At 45.9% G+C, this 18,717-nt stretch overlaps 1 protein-coding gene and 1 non-coding gene across 5 annotated transcripts in view; both read left to right on the top strand.

Moving 5' to 3' along the window:
* The window catches only part of ANKRD27 (ankyrin repeat domain 27), a 79,098-nt gene extending 61,087 nt beyond the window's left edge, over positions 1–18,011 (top strand). For all 4 annotated transcript variants that reach the window (XM_012500212.2, XM_030820253.1, XM_030820252.1 and 1 more), the window contains 8 exons: positions 52–174; positions 7,265–7,462; positions 9,086–9,205; positions 10,631–10,792; positions 12,910–13,021; positions 14,998–15,076; positions 15,269–15,341; positions 16,661–18,011. In XM_012500212.2, the coding sequence (XP_012355666.2) occupies positions 52–174; positions 7,265–7,462; positions 9,086–9,205; positions 10,631–10,792; positions 12,910–13,021; positions 14,998–15,076; positions 15,269–15,341; positions 16,661–16,894 (1,101 nt within the window). In that variant the 3' untranslated portion in view covers positions 16,895–18,011. The remainder of the gene's footprint in view (positions 1–51; positions 175–7,264; positions 7,463–9,085; positions 9,206–10,630; positions 10,793–12,909; positions 13,022–14,997; positions 15,077–15,268; positions 15,342–16,660) is intronic.
* LOC115837130 lies at positions 6,694–6,825 on the top strand. The gene has a single exon (XR_004032162.1). It is a non-coding gene; the product is annotated as a small nucleolar RNA SNORA68 (small nucleolar RNA).
* Positions 18,012–18,717: the final 706 nt, after the last annotated feature.

Here is an 18,717-nt window from a genome sequence, read left to right on the forward strand (position 1 = left end):
ATGCGAAGACACTGAGGATGTGTTCCTGTTTCCCTTACTCTCCATCACCAGGTGCGTTACCTGTTGGAGTGGACAGAGGAGGACCTGGAGGATGCGGAGGACACTGTCAGTGCAGCGGACCCCGAATTCTGTCACCCATTGTGCCAGTGCCCCAAGTGTGCCCCGGCTCAGAAGGTTCGGCTTTGTTTCTGTTGGTGGAGGTCGGGGAACGTAGGCAATTTTTTTTTTTTTTTTTTGAGACAGGGTCTCGTTCTGTCACCCAGGCCGGAGTGCCGTGGTACAGTCATGGCCTACTGCAGCCTCAACCGCCTAGGCTCAAATGATCTTCCCACCTCAGTCTCCTGACTAGCTGGGACCACAGGCATGCACCACCACACCTGGCTAATTTGTTTCTTTTTGTAGAGACTCGGCCTTTCTGTGTTGCCCAGGCTGGTCTCGACCTCCCAAGCTCAAGCAATCCTCCTGCCTCAGCCTCCCACGGTGCTGGGATTACAGACGTGAGCCACTGCTCCTGGCCAGCAAATTCTTCCTTTTTCCCTCAGGAAAGTTCTCGATTTCTCAGCCAGATAATTACTGTTCTATGTGACTGTGAATAGGTGTTCCCCAAGATATGGTGGGACTCATTAGCCTAGGGCGGGTGCCAGCTCCCTGCGTGGCAGGTAAGTGAGCAGAGATGTGTCCTGTGATTAGCGTTTTGGCTGCTATCTGGGCCCCTGAGTCCTGTGGCAGGAGCTTATGAACAGATGCTCGAGGGTCTCCTTCCAGGTACCAAAAGCTCCCCAGGGAAGCTTTATGCATGTTCTGCTGCTGCTTTTACTCGGGTGAGTTCACTCTTCGTGGGGACTCTCCCTCCAAGTGCAGAGAAATCCCCAAACCCTCTCCCAGCTTTCCCCTCATCCTTGCAAAACTGGTGCAGAATCACAGCCAGGATATCAACATTGATGCAATCTGTGGATCTTAGTTCAGATTTCCCCAGTTCTGCTTGTTCTCGTGTGTGTGTGTGTGTGTGTGTGTGTGTGTGTGTGTGTGTGTGTGTATTTAGTTCTGTATAGTTGTGCCACATGTGTAGGTTTATGTATCCACTGTCACATTCAAGATATTTTCTGTGACAGATACTTTTTTATACTCCTTGTTCTTTTTTTTAAATTTTTTTTATTTTTTATTTTTTGAGATAGAGTCTTGCTCTGTCGGGCGATCTCGGCTCACTGCAACCTCTGCCTCCTGGGTTGAAGCGATTCTCCTGCCTCAGCCTCCTGAGTAGCTGGGACTACAGAACCCACCACCACGCCTGACTAATTTTTTGTATTTTTAGTGGAGACAGGGTTTCACCATGTTGGCCAGGCTGGTCTCAAACTCCTGACCTCAAGTGATCCTCCCACCTCAGCCTCCCAAAGTGCTGGGATTACAGGCGTGAGCCACTGTGCCTGGCCTCCTTGTTCTTTTACAGCCTCTTATTCTTGTTTTGTAATGTCTCAAAAAGACACAACACTAAACTGCTTTATATCCTTGATTAAAACCTAACCCGCCATTCTTTTCTAGCCCAGTGTTTTAGAATTGGTCTTTAAATCCTTTATTGAAGTATAATTCACAGACAATAAAGTCTATGTATTTATACAATTTGATGAGCATTTACATATGTAAAACCTGTGAAGCCATCACCACCATCAAGACGCAGCACGTGTCTGTCACCTGCAGGAACACTTCTCTCACCACAAGACCAATCACTCAAGCTGCCCTCTTACAGCCACACCCACCTGTCTCCCTGCCACGCCCACCCCACCATCCCCAACCCCTGGCAACCACTCACCTGTTCTCCATTTCTCTAATCCTGTCACTTCAAAAACGTTACATAAGTGGCTCATGCCTGTAATCCCAGCACTTTGGGAGGCCGAGGCAGGCGATCACGAAGTCAGGAGGTTGAGACCATCCTGGCTAACATGGTGAAACCCTGTCTCTACTAAAAATACAAAAAATTAGCTGGGCATGGTGGCGGGCGCTCATAGTCCCAGCTACTCAGGAGGCTGAGGCAGGAGAATGGAGTGAACCCGGGAGGCAGGGCTTGCAGTGAGCCGAGATCGCGCCACCGCACCCCAGCCTGGGCGACAGAGCGAGACTCCGTCTCAAAAAAAAAAAAAAAAAGAAAAAGTTACATAAATGTAATCACACAGTATACATATGACCTTTTGGGACTGGCTTTCTTCGCTCCATTTGATTCCACACTGTTGCCTAGAATCAGGTCTGTTTCTCCATGGCGGGGTGGCATTCCATTTGTTTAATGGTGGCATATACTCACTGTGGAATGTCCAAGGACATGTAGTTTGTTGCTAGTTTGGGGAATATTATCAATAAAACTGCCACGAACAAACATTCAAGTAGACATTTTGGTAAGAACACAAGTTTTCATTTTTCTAGGATAAGTGCCCAAGAGTGTAATTGCGGAGTCATGTGGTCATTGCACGGCAATTCCATCGTTCATTTTTATAAGGAACTGACAGTCTTCTCCCAAGCAGGCTGTATCGTTTTACATGCCCACCAGCGATGTATGAGTGATCCAGTTTCTCCTCTTCCTCCCCAGCACTGGGTGTGGTCATTATTTTCTGTTTTAGCCATTCAGATAGGTGTGTAGTACTATCTCAGTGTGGCCTTAATTTGCATTTCTCTAATGGCTGATACTGTTGAACAGCTTTTCACGTGCTTATTTGCCATCTGTATATGTTCTTCAGTGAAACATCTGTTCATTTGTTTTGCCCATTTTCTAATTGGTTTGTTTTTGGCTTTATCATTGAATTTGGAGAGTTCTTTATATATTCTAGATATGTGGATGTTTGTCAGATACGTGCTTTGCAGATATTTTCTTTCAGTCTATAGCTTGTCTATAATCTCCTCACATGGGCTTTCACAGAGAAAAAGGTTTTTACACATCTAGTTTGTCAATATTTCCTTTTATAGATTATACTTCTGGTGTCAAGTCTGAGAATTCTTTGCCTTGCTCTAGATTTCCAACTTTCTCCTGTTTTTTTAAGTTATAATTTTATATTTTATAGTTAAGTCCATGATCCAATTTGTGTTAATTTTTACTCAAAGTGTGAGATTTAGGTTGAGGCTCTTCTTTTTTTTCTTGCCTACAAATGTCCACTTGCTCCAGCACCATTTGTTGAAAAGTCTCTCCTTCCTCGCGTGACTTGCCTTTGCACCTCGGTTGGCTATAGATTGTGTGGATCTATTTCTGGGTTCTCTGTTCTGCTGCGTTGATCTATGGGCCCATCCTACCAGTACCGCGCTGTCTTGATTACTGATGCTGTGTAGTAAGCCTCAGTATTGGATTGAATGATTCTTCCTAATTTATTCTTCTTTGCCAGGAATATTTTGGCTATTCTATGGCCTGTGCCTTGCCATGTAAATTTTATTTATCTATTTACCTACTTGTTTACTTACTTACTGACTCACTCTTATAGTACCCAGACTGGTCTGAGCTATATCAATTTTAGAATTAGCTTTTGTATGTCTACAAAATACCTTGCTCGGATTTTGATAGGAATTACATTAAAGCTATAGATGAACTGGGGAGAAATAACATCATATGACTCAACGTATGTTGAGTCTTCATGAACATGGTACAACTCTCCAAGTATTTAGGCCTTCTTTGACTTCTTTCATCAATATTTTGTGATTTTTTTTCAGCATACAGATCCTGCCTGTGTTGTGTTAAGTGTACACCTCAGTATTTCATCTTCTTTCAAGCAGTTGTAAATGCTATTGCATACATAGCATGCATTCACGTGTTAGCTATCTAATTATAGATGTGTATGTACCATACTAAGAGAATTAGGCTGGGCTCAGTGTCATACACCTGTAATCCCAACACTTTGGGAGGCCGAGGCTGGAGGATCACTTGAGGCCAGGGGTTAGAGACCAGCCTGGCCAACAGAGTAAGACCCTGTCTCTAAGAAACTAAAAATATAAAATATAAAATAAAAAAGAAAATGAATTTGGCTAGGCACAGTGGCTCACGCCTGTAATCTCAGCACTTTGGGAGGCCGAGGCGGGTAGATCACCTGAGCTCAGGAGTTCGAGACCAGCCTGACCAACATGGAGAAACCCCATCCCTACTAAAAATACAAAATTAGCTGGCCATGGTGGTGCATGCCTGTAATCCCAGCTACTCGGGAGGCTGAGGCAGGAGAATCACTTGAACCCAGGAGGCGGAGGTTGCAGTGAGCCAAGATCATGCCATTGAACTCCAGCCTGGGGAACAAGAGTGAAACTCTGTCTCAAAAAAAAGAAAATGGGTTTGACTTTACAAGATAGATAGAGTGGTGTTAGCCTTTATATTGTAGGATAATTTTACCATTTCTAAAAAGAACTTGAGCGTGGGTGACTCTAAGGATATTGAAAATGACTAAAGTTTTCCCTCACACGTTTTTCAGCTATGAGGTAACATGTACATTGGGGATGTGCACCTTTTGACCTGGCCCCGTGCTGCTGGATGCACATGGTTCAGAACGCAATTTCCCCGAGATGGGCGGCTATGAAAATGCAGGTTAAGAAAGGCAGATGGTGTTCCCTAGCATCTGATGGGAAGTGACGAAGCCCTCGGGCTCTCAGTACCTGCGTGTGGCGAGATTGCTGCGTCTCTGCTGCTGCTGTTTTTGCCATTTTCCTCCTCCCTGTGTTTTCCCACTTTAATTACACAGTAAAATACTGTGGAACTCAATTAGAATGAAGTCTTAGGTTTCCCGTACTTCTAAACCTCTTATTCTCTTTTTGTAATTTCTCAAAAAGACACAGCACTAAACTGTTTCATGTCTGTGATTAAATGAAAATCCACTCCCCCCATCCTCTTCTAGCTGAGTGATGTTTTTTAATTTAATTTAATTTAATTTTTTATTTTATTTTAATTTAATTTAATTTTATTTTATGTTAATTTTTAGAGATGGGGTTTCACTCTGTCACCAGGCTGGAGTGCAGTGGCACGATCTTGGCTCACTGCAACCTCTGCCTCTCAGGTTCAAGCAATTCTTCTGCTTCAGCTTCCTGAGTAGCTGGGACTACAGGCGCATGCCACCATTTGTATTTTTAGTAGAGACGGAGTTTCACCATGTTGGCCAGGATGGTCTCAATCTCTTGACCTCATGATCCACCCGCCTTGGCCTCCCAAAGTGCTGGGATTACAGGCATAAGCTACCTCGCCGGCCTATTTTTTTATTTTTGTAGAGACAGGATCTTGGCTGTGTTGTCCAGGCTGGTTTCGAACTCCTGGGCCCAAGCGATCCTCCCGCCTCAGCCTCCCAAAGTGCTGGGATTATAGGCGTGAGCCACCACACCCGGCCTCTAGTGGTGTTTTAGAATTTGTTTTAAAATATTTTATTGAAATATAATTATATAAATTATAATTTATATTTACATAAAGCATATGTATTTAAAGTATACAATTTGGCAAGTTTTACAGATATATAAACCTGTGAAACCATCACCACCATCAAGATACACGTTTCCCTCACTTGCAAGAGTTTCCTATGAGACTTTGCCGTCCCCCCGCTCTGACTCCCCCATTCCCCCATCGCCTCTCCCAGGCAACCCCTGACCCGCTTTTCATCATCATGGATTAGTTAACACTTTCTAGAATCTTTTGTAAGTGGAATTGTAACGCATGTCCCTTTTTGTGTCTGGCTTCTTTGACTCAGGATACTTTTGAGACCCATGTTGGAGCAGGAGTTCATTGCTGGATAGTAGTTGATTGGATGGACACACCAGAATTTGTTGTTTCATTCACCTGTTGATGGACATCTGAGTAGTTTTCCTGCTTCTGGATTTGTAAATAAAGCCATCGTGAACATTTGTATACAGGCCTTTGTGTGGATATATACGTTGTTGGGTAAACACCTAGGAGTATAATTGCTGGATTATGTAGTGAGGATATGTTTAACCTTATAAGAAACTGCCAGTTTTCCAAAGTGGTTGGAGTAGTTTCTGTTCCCTCCAGCAGGGTGTGAGCATTACAGTTGCTCCACATCCCTGCCAACATTTGGTATTTTGACTTTTTTTTTTTTTTTTTGGAGATGGAGTCTCGCTCTGTTGCCCAGCCTAGCCAACATGGCAAAACCCTGTCTCTACTACAAATACAAAAATCAGCCGGGTGTGGTGGCACACGCCTGTAATCCCAGCTACTCGGGAGGCTGAGGCAGGAGAATTCGCTTGAACTCGAGAGGCAGAGGTTGCAGTGACCCAGGCTGGAGTGCAGTGGTGCGATCTTGGCCCACTGCAACCTTCACCTCCTGGGTTCGAGCGATTCTATAGCCCAATGCACGCCTGTAATGTAGCCGGGATTACAGGCAGGCGCCGCCACACCCAGCTAATTTTTGTATTTTTGGTAGAGACGGAGTTTCACCATGTTGGCCAGGATGGTCTAGAACTCCTGACCTCAGGTGATCCGCCCACCTCGGACTCTCAAAGTGTTGGGATTACAGGTATGAGCCACTGTGCCCAGCCTTGACTTTTTAACTTTAGCCATTCTGATAAATATGCAGGGTATTTCATTTAGCGTGTGTGTGTATGTGCACATGTGTGTTTTCCAGCTTCTTTGTTTTTTATTTTTGAGATATAATTTACATATAGTAAAATTCAGCCTTTAATTTAGCATACAGTATTTTTTTAAAAAGAGGTAACATTTTTAATCATCATAAAGTAAAATTACTCTCACCTAAACTCAAGAATCACTGTTTCTTGAGTGGTGGTTTAAACAGAGGTGCAAACAGCAAGTGAATCTCATCGCCTTTGCGGGGCTGTGGCCATGCCCCTCAAAGTGAATTTGGAGGCTCTACAGCCCTGGTGAATACAAAAAAAGTGAAATTAGCCAGGCACAGTGGCATACACCTGTAGTCTCAGCACTTTGGGAGGCTGAGGTGGGAGGATCACATGAGCCTGGGAGTTCAAGACCAGCCTGGGCCACTTGGTGAGACCCCATCTCTACAAAAAAAAAAAAAATTAGCTGGGCACAATGATTTGCACCTGTGGAGCTAGCTATTGGGAGGCTGAGGCAGGAGGATCACTTGAGCCCAGGAGGTCGAGGCTGCAGTGAGCTGTGGTGGTACCACTGCACTTCTTTGGCATGCCACGTGCTTCTAAACGAATTGGAATCTATCCTGGATCCCACTATGATCCCGCATTGTGCGTGGGAGCTGTGGGGGGCACATGGCGCCAGTCACTCCAGCCCAGTTTCTTCAATACTGATTATGTTTCCGTTTCCACCTTCTGTGCTTCCCAGAGGCTGGCGAAGGTTCCTGCCAGTGGGCTTGGTGTGAACGTGACCAGCCAGGACGGCTCCTCCCCGCTGCATGTCGCCGCCCTGCACGGCCGGGCGGACCTCATCCCCCTCCTGCTGAAGCACGGGGCCAACTCGGGTGCCAGGAACGCAGACCAAGCCGTCCCGCTCCACCTGGCCTGCCAGCAGGGCCACTTTCAGGTTCGGGCTCTGCGTCGGGGGGCGGTGGAGCAGGGTGTCTGCTTTGGGCTAGGACCTTGGCGTGAACGCTGTAGGGGTTTGGTGGCTACCCCAGAGGACACTGCTCCCCCGAGCCCTGAGATTCTGAGGTGCACACGGTAGGCCACTCAGCCTCAGAGCACAGAGCCCTGGTGCTCCCTGGGGGTGGAGCCAGTCCCCGCCCCACTGCCACTCCCATCTGGGTGGTACCGAGGTTGTCATTCTGATTCCTGCCCCCAGCAAGATCTGGCTCCTGAGCTTGTGTGGTGGCCACCGAGCCTGTCCCCACAGTCATCTTACCACCTTTACACCCCGACCGTGCCTTGCTCTGGGCCAAACAGTTCAGCACTTCATAAACAACAGTCAGATCCCCATAGAGGGGCTCAAGGGAGAATTTTGAATTTTGGAGTGATTAACTTTTCGAAAGTGCTGGGGTTTTTTGCTTTTTTTTTCTTTTTAGACAGTGTCTTGCTCTGTCTCCCAGGCTGGAGTGCGGGAGTGCAGTGATGCAATCTCAGCTCACACTGCAGCCTCAATCTCCTGGGCTCAAACAATCCTCCCATCTCAGCCTCCCTCCCTAGTACCTGGGACCACAGGCATGCACCACCACACCCAGATAATTTTTTTTTTTGTGGAGACGGGATTTCACCATGTTGTCCAGACTGGTGTTGAACTCCTGAACTCAAGCGATCCTCCCACCTTGGCTTCCCAAAGTGCTGGGATTACAGGGATGAGCCACAGCACCAGGCCCTGCTTTTCTTTAAGGAAAACTGTGTGTATTTTTTTCATTTCCCTTTATCATTTCTACTGTTAACTTTTTAAAGACAGGAGCCATATTTCAGGTCTTGCATCTCTCTCGCCAACACCTAGCATAGAGCTTCAGGCATGGCTTTCCTAATCTGTAAATTCGGAGTGGCGATTGCAGCTCTCCCTGAGGTAGAAAGGATAGAAAGGTGAAGTGAGATTACTGTCGCCCAGCACATTGGGTGAAGTGAGATCACCGTCACCCTGCGCTTCACCCGCACAGAGCAGCCCCGCAGCAGACGGTAGCCCTCCCCTCTTCACCTGGTCCCTTTTCTCCTGAGGGTCTAAAGTCTTCTCAATAAGCTCAGAGACGGCTGGGCGTGGTGGCTCATGCCTATAATCCCAGCACTTTGGGAGGCCGAGATGGGTGGATCACCTGAGGTCAAGAGTTCGAGGCCAGCCCTGCCAACATGGTGAAACGCCGTCTCTACTGAAAATACAGAAAATCAGCCAAGCGTGGTGGCAGGCACCTGTAGTCCCAGCTGCTCAGGAGGCTGAGGCATGAGAATCAGTTGAACCTGGGAGGCGGAGGCTGGAGTAAGCCAAGATCACGCCACTGCACTCCAGCCTGGGCGACAGAGCGAGACTCTGTCTGAAAAAAAAACAAAAACAAAAACCAAAAACAACAACAACAAAATAATAATCTCAGAGACAAGTCAAAAGAATATCAAACTTCAGGATTTCTCTCCAGAAACTTTTCTTATTTTCTTTTTTTATTTGTTTTTTTTTTTCATAATTTTTCTCCGGCAGGAAGTGACAGAAATTTTGATTAAGTTTGCACGTTTTCCTTCTCTGGCCCAGGTGGTGAAGTGTCTATTAGATTCAAATGCAAAACCCAATAAGAAGGACCTCAGTGGAAACACGCCCCTCATTTACGCCTGCTCCGGTGGCCATCACGAGGTTGTGGCACTGCTGCTACAGGTGAGGGCCCCTCCCTACCCCCGGTCTACACGCCTGCACCAGTTAACGGGGTGTCTCCACCCAGCGACCCCCACAGCGCACTGGGGTTGGAGAGGCCCGGCCACCCATCAGCGCCAGGCCTCTGGGGAAAGGAGCGGGGCGTGCGCCTTCCCACACGGGGTTCTCCGATGGGAACGGACGGTGCCTCAGCATCCAGGATGCAGTCTCAAGAGCTCCGACGCTGCTTTTGCCAAGGGTTTGGGTCTCACCTCACTGACCGGGAATGTGTCACGCTGTTACCTGAGCATGGGCTGAGTGGCCGCCTCTGTCCCTGCTGCTCTTGAAAAAGGTTATGTGAATGGATTAGAATTCCTTAAAGAAGTAGGGAAAAACCAACTTGTCCATGACTCTGCTACTCAAGGGAAACTCATCATGGTGGACTTTTAAAAAATGTGTATAGTTTCAGTGTTATTTATTCTTTTTGAGACAAGGTCTTGCTCTGTGGCCCAGGCTGGAATGCAGTGGCACCCTCACAGCTCACTGCAGCCTCAGTCTCCTAGGCTCAGGTGATCCTCCTGCCTCAGCCTCCCAGGTAACTGGGACTACAGGTACACATCACTGCACCTGGCTAGTTTTTGCTGTTTGTTTTTAGTAGAGATGGGGGTCTCACTATGTTGCCCAGGCTGGTCTCAAACTCCTGAGCTCAAACGATCCTCTTGCCTTGGCCTCCTAAAGTGCTGGATTACAGGTGTAAGCCACTGCGCCTCGCCAAGTATTGTTTTCTCTGATTCCGAGATGGAGTCTCGCTCTGTCACCTAGGCTGGAATGCAGTGGCTCACTCTCAGCTCACTGCAACCTCTGCCTCCAGGGTTCAAGTGATTCTCCTGCCTCAGCCTCCCGAATAGCTGGGACTACAGGCGCCCACGACCATGCCCAGCTAATTTTTTTTGTTTTTTGGTTTTTTTTTTTTTTTAGTAGAGATGGGATTTCACTATGTTGGCCAGGCTGGTCTTGAACTCCTGACCTCAGGTGATCCATCTGCCTCTGCCTCCCAAAGTGCTGGGATTATAGGCATGAGCCACTGCACCTGGCCCCAAGTATTGTTTTCTGTCTTAATGTTGTTTAATGTAGAAACTTACTTACTTAAACTTTGATTTTTAATGGTTGCATAACTGTGGATATACCATAGTGATTTCTTTCAACCTCTTTCTGCTCTGTACATATAAGTGGCTTCTGTTTTCTCTGCTGTTAGGATAAATGCTGCAGTGAACTCTTTGTCTATAAATCTTTTTTTCTCATTATTACTTTTTCCCCCCAAATTTTAAGAAAACTTTCAGACATAAGAAAAGTTGAATGTGTTTTATAGCGAATACCTGTATACCCACAGCCAGATTCCATGCTGACGTTTCATAGCGTTCCTTTTGATCGTGTGGTTTCTCTTTCCAGCATGGAGCCTCCATTAACGCTTCTAACAATAAGGGCAACACAGCACTGCACGAGGCTGTGATTGAAAAGCACGTCTTCGTGGTAGAGCTGCTTCTGCTCCACGGAGCATCAGTTCAGGTGCTGAACAAGCGGCAGCGCACGGCTGTAGACTATGCTGAACAGGTAGGCGGAGAGGGTCGAAGAGCCGAGGGAATCCTGAGCTCCTCACAGCTCCCTCTGGATCCCTTGTGTTTAAGCTGGATCTGAAAGAGCAACACCCGGCCCTTGGCATCGCTGGACTGGGCATAGTTGGTGTGCCAGAAGTCCACAGCGTGGGTAGATGGCTGGTCCTCAGTTTCCTGGTCAGAGGTGGTGCTCTGGGAACCAGGAATCATTCTTTTCACGGGTGGTTTTCAAAGGCCTGAGTGGAGGGGCTCCCCCCAGCCAGCAGTAGGGCCATGGTCCAGTAGTTAATCCAGTAGTTACGTAGAGTCAGGCACTCAGGAAGGAGCAAGTCATGATGTTCTGGTCTCACCATCCTTGCAGTGTGAACACAGCCGTTGTCTTAGCAGGACAATGGAGAAGGTTTGTTTCGTTGGTGGATTTAAAACTCCTTGAGGCCAGGCACAGTGGCTCATGCCTGTAATCCCAGCACTTTGGGACGCCAAGGAAGGAGAAGCACTTGAGCGCAGGAGCTCATGACCAGCCTGGGCAACATAGTGAGACCCCCTCTCTACAAAAAATTGAAAAATTAGCCGAGCACAGTGGTGCATGCCTGTAGTCCCAGCTACTCAGGAGGCTGAGGTGGGAGGATCGCTTGAGCCCAGGAGGTCAAGGCTGTAGTGAGCTGGGATTGTGCCACTGCACTCCAGCCTGGGCGACAGAGACTTTGTTTCAAAAAAATGAAAGTAAAAGTCCTTGAGTCCTATAGGAATCGTGATCATTGGCCTACTGCCTTCTCCAGTGCTGTGGGTGCTTGCGTGGAGGGCGGTGGGGAAGGGTCCTTTTCCCCTGGTGAGCGGCAGCTGTTTCTGTTCCTGTTTTCCTGCTGAGTCTTTCTTTTGTTTTCTACTCAAGATAGACAGCAAGTAGGCTGTTAAGTGACACAACTGAGAAGCTAACATCACCATCAATCCACTCCATGGATAGGCTCCTTAGAGTAATTTCTTGTTTCTTAAGACAGAGTCTTGCTCTGTTGTGGCGTGATCCTGGCTCACTGCAACCTCTGCCTCCTGGGTTCAAGTGATTCTCATGCCTCAGCCTCCTGAGTAGCTGGGATTACAGGCGCGTGGCACCACACTTGGCTAAATTTTTTTTGTATTTTTTGTAGAGACGGGTTTCACCATATTGCTCAGGCTGGTCTCGAACACCTGACCTAACTGATCCACCTCCCTTGGCCTCCCGAAGTGCTGGGATTACAGACGTGAGCCACTGTGCCTGGCCTCCTTATATTAATTTTCAGTGACAGAATTGAAATATTTTAAACCCTCAGTTTAGTACTTTCTTAAATGATTATGTTGAATTTTTTTTGGTTTTTAAAATTTTTAATTTTATTATTATTATTTTTTGAGACAGGGTCTCACTCTGTTGCCCAGGCTGGAGTATAATGGTGCAATCTTGGCTCACTGCAGCCTTGACCTCGGCGCAGATGATCCTCCAACCTCAGCCTCCCAAGTAGCTGGACTATAGGCATGTGCCACCATGCCCAGCTAATTTTTTTTTAATAGAGACAGGGTTTCGCCATGTTGGCCAGGCTGGTCTCAACTGCCTGGGCTCAAGCAATCCACCCGCCTCGGCCTCTCAAAAGTGCTGAGATTACAGGTGTGAGCCATCGCTCATGGCCTTTTATTATTTTTAAATAGAGACAGGGTCTTGCTGTGTTGCCCAGGCTAATCTTGAACTCCTGGGCTCAAGCGATCCTCCCACCTCAGTCTCCCAAAGTGGTGGGATTGCACGTGTGAGCCACTGTGTCCAGTTAATTAATGTGTTTCAATGAGTACTCACTATATGGGGGGCCCTCAACAGCCTCACGATAAGCATATGATAGTAGATCTTATTATGGTTGAGCTGGTTGCACGGAGTGGTTGAATCCCCAGCATGGAGGCCACGGAGAGGGCAGAGCCGGGCTCCCTACGCAGGCCTGCTTTTACCACTGGAGTTTATGGCCTCCAAGCTCCGTTTGTAATTATTTCTGAGCTTTTTCTGCCCAGTCACACTAATGCTGACATTTAGATCAAAAACAAATAACCTATTAAAAAAGAATAAAAACATTACTGTTCCTTTTCCCTTTCAAATTGCAGAATTCAAAAATAATGGAATTGCTTCAGGTGGTACCAAGCTGTGTTGCTTCATTAGATGATGTGGCTGAAACCGACCGCAAGGAGTATGTCACTGTTAAGATCAGGAAAAAATGTAAGAGTTTACCTTCTTTCTGTCATGCTCAACTTGGGTATATTTACACATTCATGAGTAGTTGCTGGTGTTCATTTAATTGTATATGTAAAGTGTAATTATAATCATGCCTGGAGGAGATACAGGCACCAAAGAAATGTATGTTACCTCCCAATTTATCAGACTATGGGTAAGCTTTTTTTGTTACTAGTTTTCTGGTTGATGGTAATGATGTTTCCTGAGGAAATAAGATAGAAACTGTCAACACCACCTTGAAGTTTCAGGCGTCTGCCTATGGAGATGGGGAACAGTCTGGGATAGTTTCTTTCATGCCTCATGTTCCAAAGTCAGGTGTTCTGGGCATTTCCTGGACATCCAAGGTAAATGCTACCTTTCAAGATTTTTTTTTTTTTTTTTTGAGACAGAGTCTCGCTCTGTCACCCAGGCTGGAGTGCAGTGGCGTGATCTCGGCTCACTGCCAGCTCTGCCTCCCGGGTTCACGCCATTCTCCTGCCTCAGCCTCCCGAGTAGCTGGGACTACAGGTGCCAGCCACTACGCCCAGCTAATTTTGTTTTTGTATTTTTAGTAGAGAGGGGCTTCATGGTGTTAGCCAGGATGGTCTACATCTCCTGACCTCGTGATCCGCCCGCCTTGGCCTCCCAAAGTGCTGGGATTATAGGTGTGAGCCACCAAGATTTTTTATTTAGTTAGTTTTTTTGAGACAGAGTCTCACTCTGTCACCCAGGCTGGAGTGCAGTGGTGCAATCTCGGCTCACTGCAACCTCTTCCTCCTGGGTTCAAGGGATGATTCCCCTTCCTCAGCCTCCCGAGTAGCTAGGATTACAGGCACATGCCACCATGCCTGGCTAATTTTTGTATTTTTAGTAGAGACGGGGTTTCACAGTGTTGGCCAGGCTGGTCTCAAACTCCTGACTTCAAGTGATCCGCCCGCCTTGGCCTCCCAAAGTGCTGGAGTTACAGGTGTGAGCCACCGCGCCTGGCCTCAAGATTTTTTTTTTTAAGTTTGTACGTGTACAGAGGTTGATTATAATTAGAACAGCACTTGCCAAACAGCAGTGGTACTGAAGTATTTTCTTCTTTTTAAAAAGCTTAGAAGGGGTCCTTGTTTTACTTTTTTTTTAAATTTACAATATGAAATATTATCTCATCCAGTGAGGTATGCAATAATGCAATACAATAATATGGATAAACCCATTCACATATCTGGATAACCCTGAGACTGTCTCACCGTAATTGGTTGTGGCTAGGGGAGTTAAGGGAGTTAAGGGTTTTTTTTTCTATTTCATGGGGTTCTCATAATACAGGCTGACTACCCCCTATCTCAAATGCTTGGGACCAGCAGTGTTTTGGGTTTTGGAATGTTTACATTATACTCATTGGTTGAGGATCTAAATCAGGAAATCAGATTCTTCTGAGCATGATGTCAAAGAGTTCAAAATGTCTCGGATTTTGTAGCTTTTTTTTGAGATGGAGTCTTGCTCTGTCGCCCAGGCTGGAGTGTGGTGGTGCAATCTCGGCTCACTGCAACCTCTGCCTCCTGGGTTCAAGCGAGTCTTCCTGCCTCAGCCTCTTGAGTAGCTGGGATTATAGGTGTGCACCACCACGCCTGGCTAAGTTTTTGTATTTTTGGTAGAGATGGGGTTTCTCCATGTTGCCCAGGCTGGTCTTGAACTCCTGACCTCAAGTGATATGCCCACCTTGGCCTCCCAAACTGCTGGGATTACAGGCATGAGCCACTGCACCCAGCCTGTAGCATTTTAGGCTTTAGATTTTTGGATTGGAGATACTCAGCCTGTTATAAATAGGTACTAGCTGTTATAAATAGGTACTAGCTGTGTTTCTTTAAGCAAATTCAGTGCTTCAGTTTCTAAATTTTGTAAATCTGAGAATAGAAAGATTGTGTCTATGCTGTAATTTTTGAATAATCTTTACAACTGTTTTTGAAGTTTTTAGATGTTTATCTTTTTATCTACAGGGAACTCAAAACTGTATGATCTACCAGATGAGCCTTTTACAAGACAGTTTTACTTTGTCCACTCAGCTGGTCAGTTTAAGTGAGTATGAAAATCAAGTTGATTTCTGTGCTTTTGCCCCTAGTTTACTCCAAGCTGCACGTAAGCTGCTTCAATTGTAATTGGTTATGGACAAATCTGCACCTAATGTCAAAAATGCTGCCACCTCGTGGCCAACCAGAGTGTTTCATGCCACTGACCCAAATATTTATTTTAGTTTATTTTGGGTTTTAGGGGAAAGACTTCAAGGGAGATTATGGCAAGAGATAGAAGTGTCCCTAATTTAACCGAAGGTTCTTTGCATGAGGTAAGTTACTAAACACTGGCTTTTAATCATATTTTCTAAAGCCTGGCTTTGTCAGAAGTAATCCATGGTAAACACATCTCCTTGATCGTCATCTTCATTATTCCCTGCACCGTGAGTTAGCAACAGTTAAAACTGGAATTATTTCATGGGACAGTGTAGAGTACAGAATTCACTGATTGTCATAATTAAAAGTACATTTCTGAGCAGAGGGGTGGAAAGTGTTACATGTGTGGGAAACCACAGGTCTTGGTGCTTACAGGAGATGAAACATCCCAAATTTACTATGGTTTTAATCACCAAAGAAAGAAAACGACAGTTTGTATACAGATGGGTAAATGATGTCTCCAAGTATGGTGTACAGTTGCTCAGACAATTCTTTATGTGGTCATCTTCCCACTGTATTTTATTTATTTGAGACAGAGTCTTGCTCTGTGGCCCAGGCTGGAGTACAGTGGCACGATCTCGGCTCACTGCAATCTCCACCTCCCAGGTTCAAGCATTCTCCCGCCTCAGCCTCCCGAGTAGCTGGGATTACAGGCATGTGCCATTATTCCCAGCTAATTTTTTTGTATTTTTAGTAGAGACGCGGTTTCACCACGTTGGCCAGGCTGGTCTTGAACTCCTGACCTCAAGTGATCTGCCCGCTTCGGCCTCCCAGTGTGCTGGGATTACAAGCGTGAGCCACCGTGCCCGGACCCTACTGCATTTTTAAATCACTCAGAAGCTTGATTGAAAACCTGTGATCGGAGACAGTGATTCTTCTCAGGACCACAGCTTTCCTTATTGCTGATGAGAATTTATAGCGTATGTAGCATAGGCTTGTTGGAACAAATACACAAAAGTTCTAAATTGTTGTTTTAGATAATTAAAATGATTTTAATTAACATGACTAATTTTGATATCATATTTAGTCTTACGTGGTGTTGCTAGGAGACCTGCTGCTTTGTGGGAAAGCCAGAATCGTTGAAATCTACCTGAGTTCCATCAAGTGCTAGCTTTTCCCTTGCTAGCTGTGGGACTTTAGGCAGGTGGCTTAACTTTGCTGATCCTGTTTCCTCAGGTGTAAAACAGGGATAACAGTAGTAGTACATGCCTCCTAGAGTCACAAAGATTGTGCAAACCAGTGAAACATTTACTCTGTGTCTGACACAGGTAGTATGCACATGCCATGTTACCACGACAGGGATGTGAGAATTGGAATTATGCCTGTCAAGCACTGAGCACACTGTGTGACACTAGGCACTAGCTGTCACTGTCATGGTTGTAGGGCTTCCAGTACAGTGAGGATGTGAACGGTTCAAAATGTACTTTTTCTTTAGCCAGGGAGGCAAAGTGTCACACTGACACAGAATAACCCGCCAGCTCAGAGTGGATCTCATGCTGCTGAGAAAGGCAACAGTGACTGGCCGGAGAGGCCTGGACTGACACAGACTGGCCCTGGACACAGGCGGATGCTGCGGAGACACACGGTAGAGGATGCGGTCGTGTCCCAGGGCCCGGAGGCTGCTGGCCCCCTCCCCACTCCCCAAGGGGTTAGTGCTTCCCAGTCCTAACAGGAATGAGGAGTTGAACCCACTGTCAGGAAGCAAGGATGCAACAAGATGCTGAGTGTGAACACATCTGAGGACTAACTGTGCTTCCATGAAACTGGCTTGAGAAGTCTTCAGCACCAAGTTCCTGAAAGCTTTTCTGTGGCAGGAAAGAATGCAACAAAAAAGTTAACCACCATCTCTCTCCTCTTCAAAGCTAATGAATACACTTGAAACAGACAAAAATTCCAGTAGCATCCAGATCCTTAAGCCAGAGGTGCATGCTTCTTTTTAAGTATGAGGGTTTGTTGGTCACAGTGGGAGAGGTTTCACCACCACATTCTGACCTCCTCCTCCTCCCAAAAGGTGCTAAACCTCTCTGACCTGTGTACATTCACAAACCACAGCTAGAATTCCTCCACCTGGGATTAAGCTGGAGAGAAGTAATTTAGGTTTCATGGTACTGTGGAGGCCAGGCTGAAATGTCATATCTGAAGGAAGAAAGCAGCAGCTGGACAACGTTTCTTTGCAAAGCAACACTCGAACCAAAAGATGCCTCAATCCCATTTTGATGTTCATTTCAGTGAAAGGATGCATCAGACCTGTTCCACATCATGCATATGGGAAAGGGTGGTTATCATTTTCCTTCTAACAAGTAGGTACACATATTCGGTTACTACACGTGCACCTGTAGCAGTGTTTCTAGAAACATCCCTTTTTGTTGAGAACCTCCCTTGAATGTCACACTCACACCTGACGGGATGGTTACTGGATTAGAGGGTAGATTTGGCACATCTTAGTCTTTTGATTCAAATTCAAAACTTAACAGCACAAACCAGGTCAAAGTTACTTTCGTTTAGAATTTATTGCCATTTATTCCTTTTTATAAATTTCTATAGATTATACTGTTATTTTTATGTTATTGGCCTAGAGCTACACGTATATGGGTTTGTCCTGAGTCCATTTTCAAATCACCTTGTAATAGGGAAATGGTTTTGTCCATGTTCGTGGAAATACTTGTGTATGTACAGAAGGGAGGGATTATTTTTCTACAAAGTAATTTATGATTTCTAATTTTCTAATGTGCCTTGGATATGTGCCAAATGATGGAAAAGAAACAGTAAACTTTATGATTCTTGACTGTCATGGTATGTTTTTTTAGTTTGGCTGCGGATATGTTTCTTAGCCTGTCTGCTGTAAACATGTGCTTCGTGTGTGGGAAAAATGGTCCCCACTGAATGAATGGATATACATTTTTCAGTTTTATAGATGTGAGATTGAAATATGGGAACTTGATCACTTAGCTCATTATTCATCTACTGACCAAGGCCTACTTAACCCAGTAGGCACAGTGTCCAGGGCCCACAAAAATGTTTTTCTTTGGAAATCAGAAGAATAAAATGAATACAGCTTCCTACCCCAAACAGGAAATGAGCCCTGTTGCTTTGCTAATTTCTTTGTTCTGATTTTTCCTCTTCTCTACATTTTTTTTGAGACGGAGTCTCGCTCTGTCACCCAGGCTGGAGTGCAGTAGGCTGGAGTGCAGTGGCACGATCTCGGCTCACTGCAGCCTCCACCTCCCAGGTTCAAGCAATTATCCTGCCACAGCCTCCCGAGTAGCTGGGACTACAGGAACCCACCACCATGCCCGGCTAGTTTTTTTTTTTTTTTTTTTTTTTGTATTTTTAGTAGAGACAGGGTTTTTCACCATGTTAGCCAGGATGGTCTCAATATCCTGACCTCGTGATCCACCCGCCTCGGCCTCTCAAAGTGCTGGGATTACAGGTGTGAGCCACCATGCCCAGCCTTCCCTACTTCTTTTAAACAAAACCACCTTATAGACTAAA

Source organism: Nomascus leucogenys, chromosome 10 (assembly GCF_006542625.1).
Source record: "Nomascus leucogenys isolate Asia chromosome 10, Asia_NLE_v1, whole genome shotgun sequence".
Taxonomy (NCBI): domain Eukaryota; kingdom Metazoa; phylum Chordata; class Mammalia; order Primates; family Hylobatidae; genus Nomascus; species Nomascus leucogenys.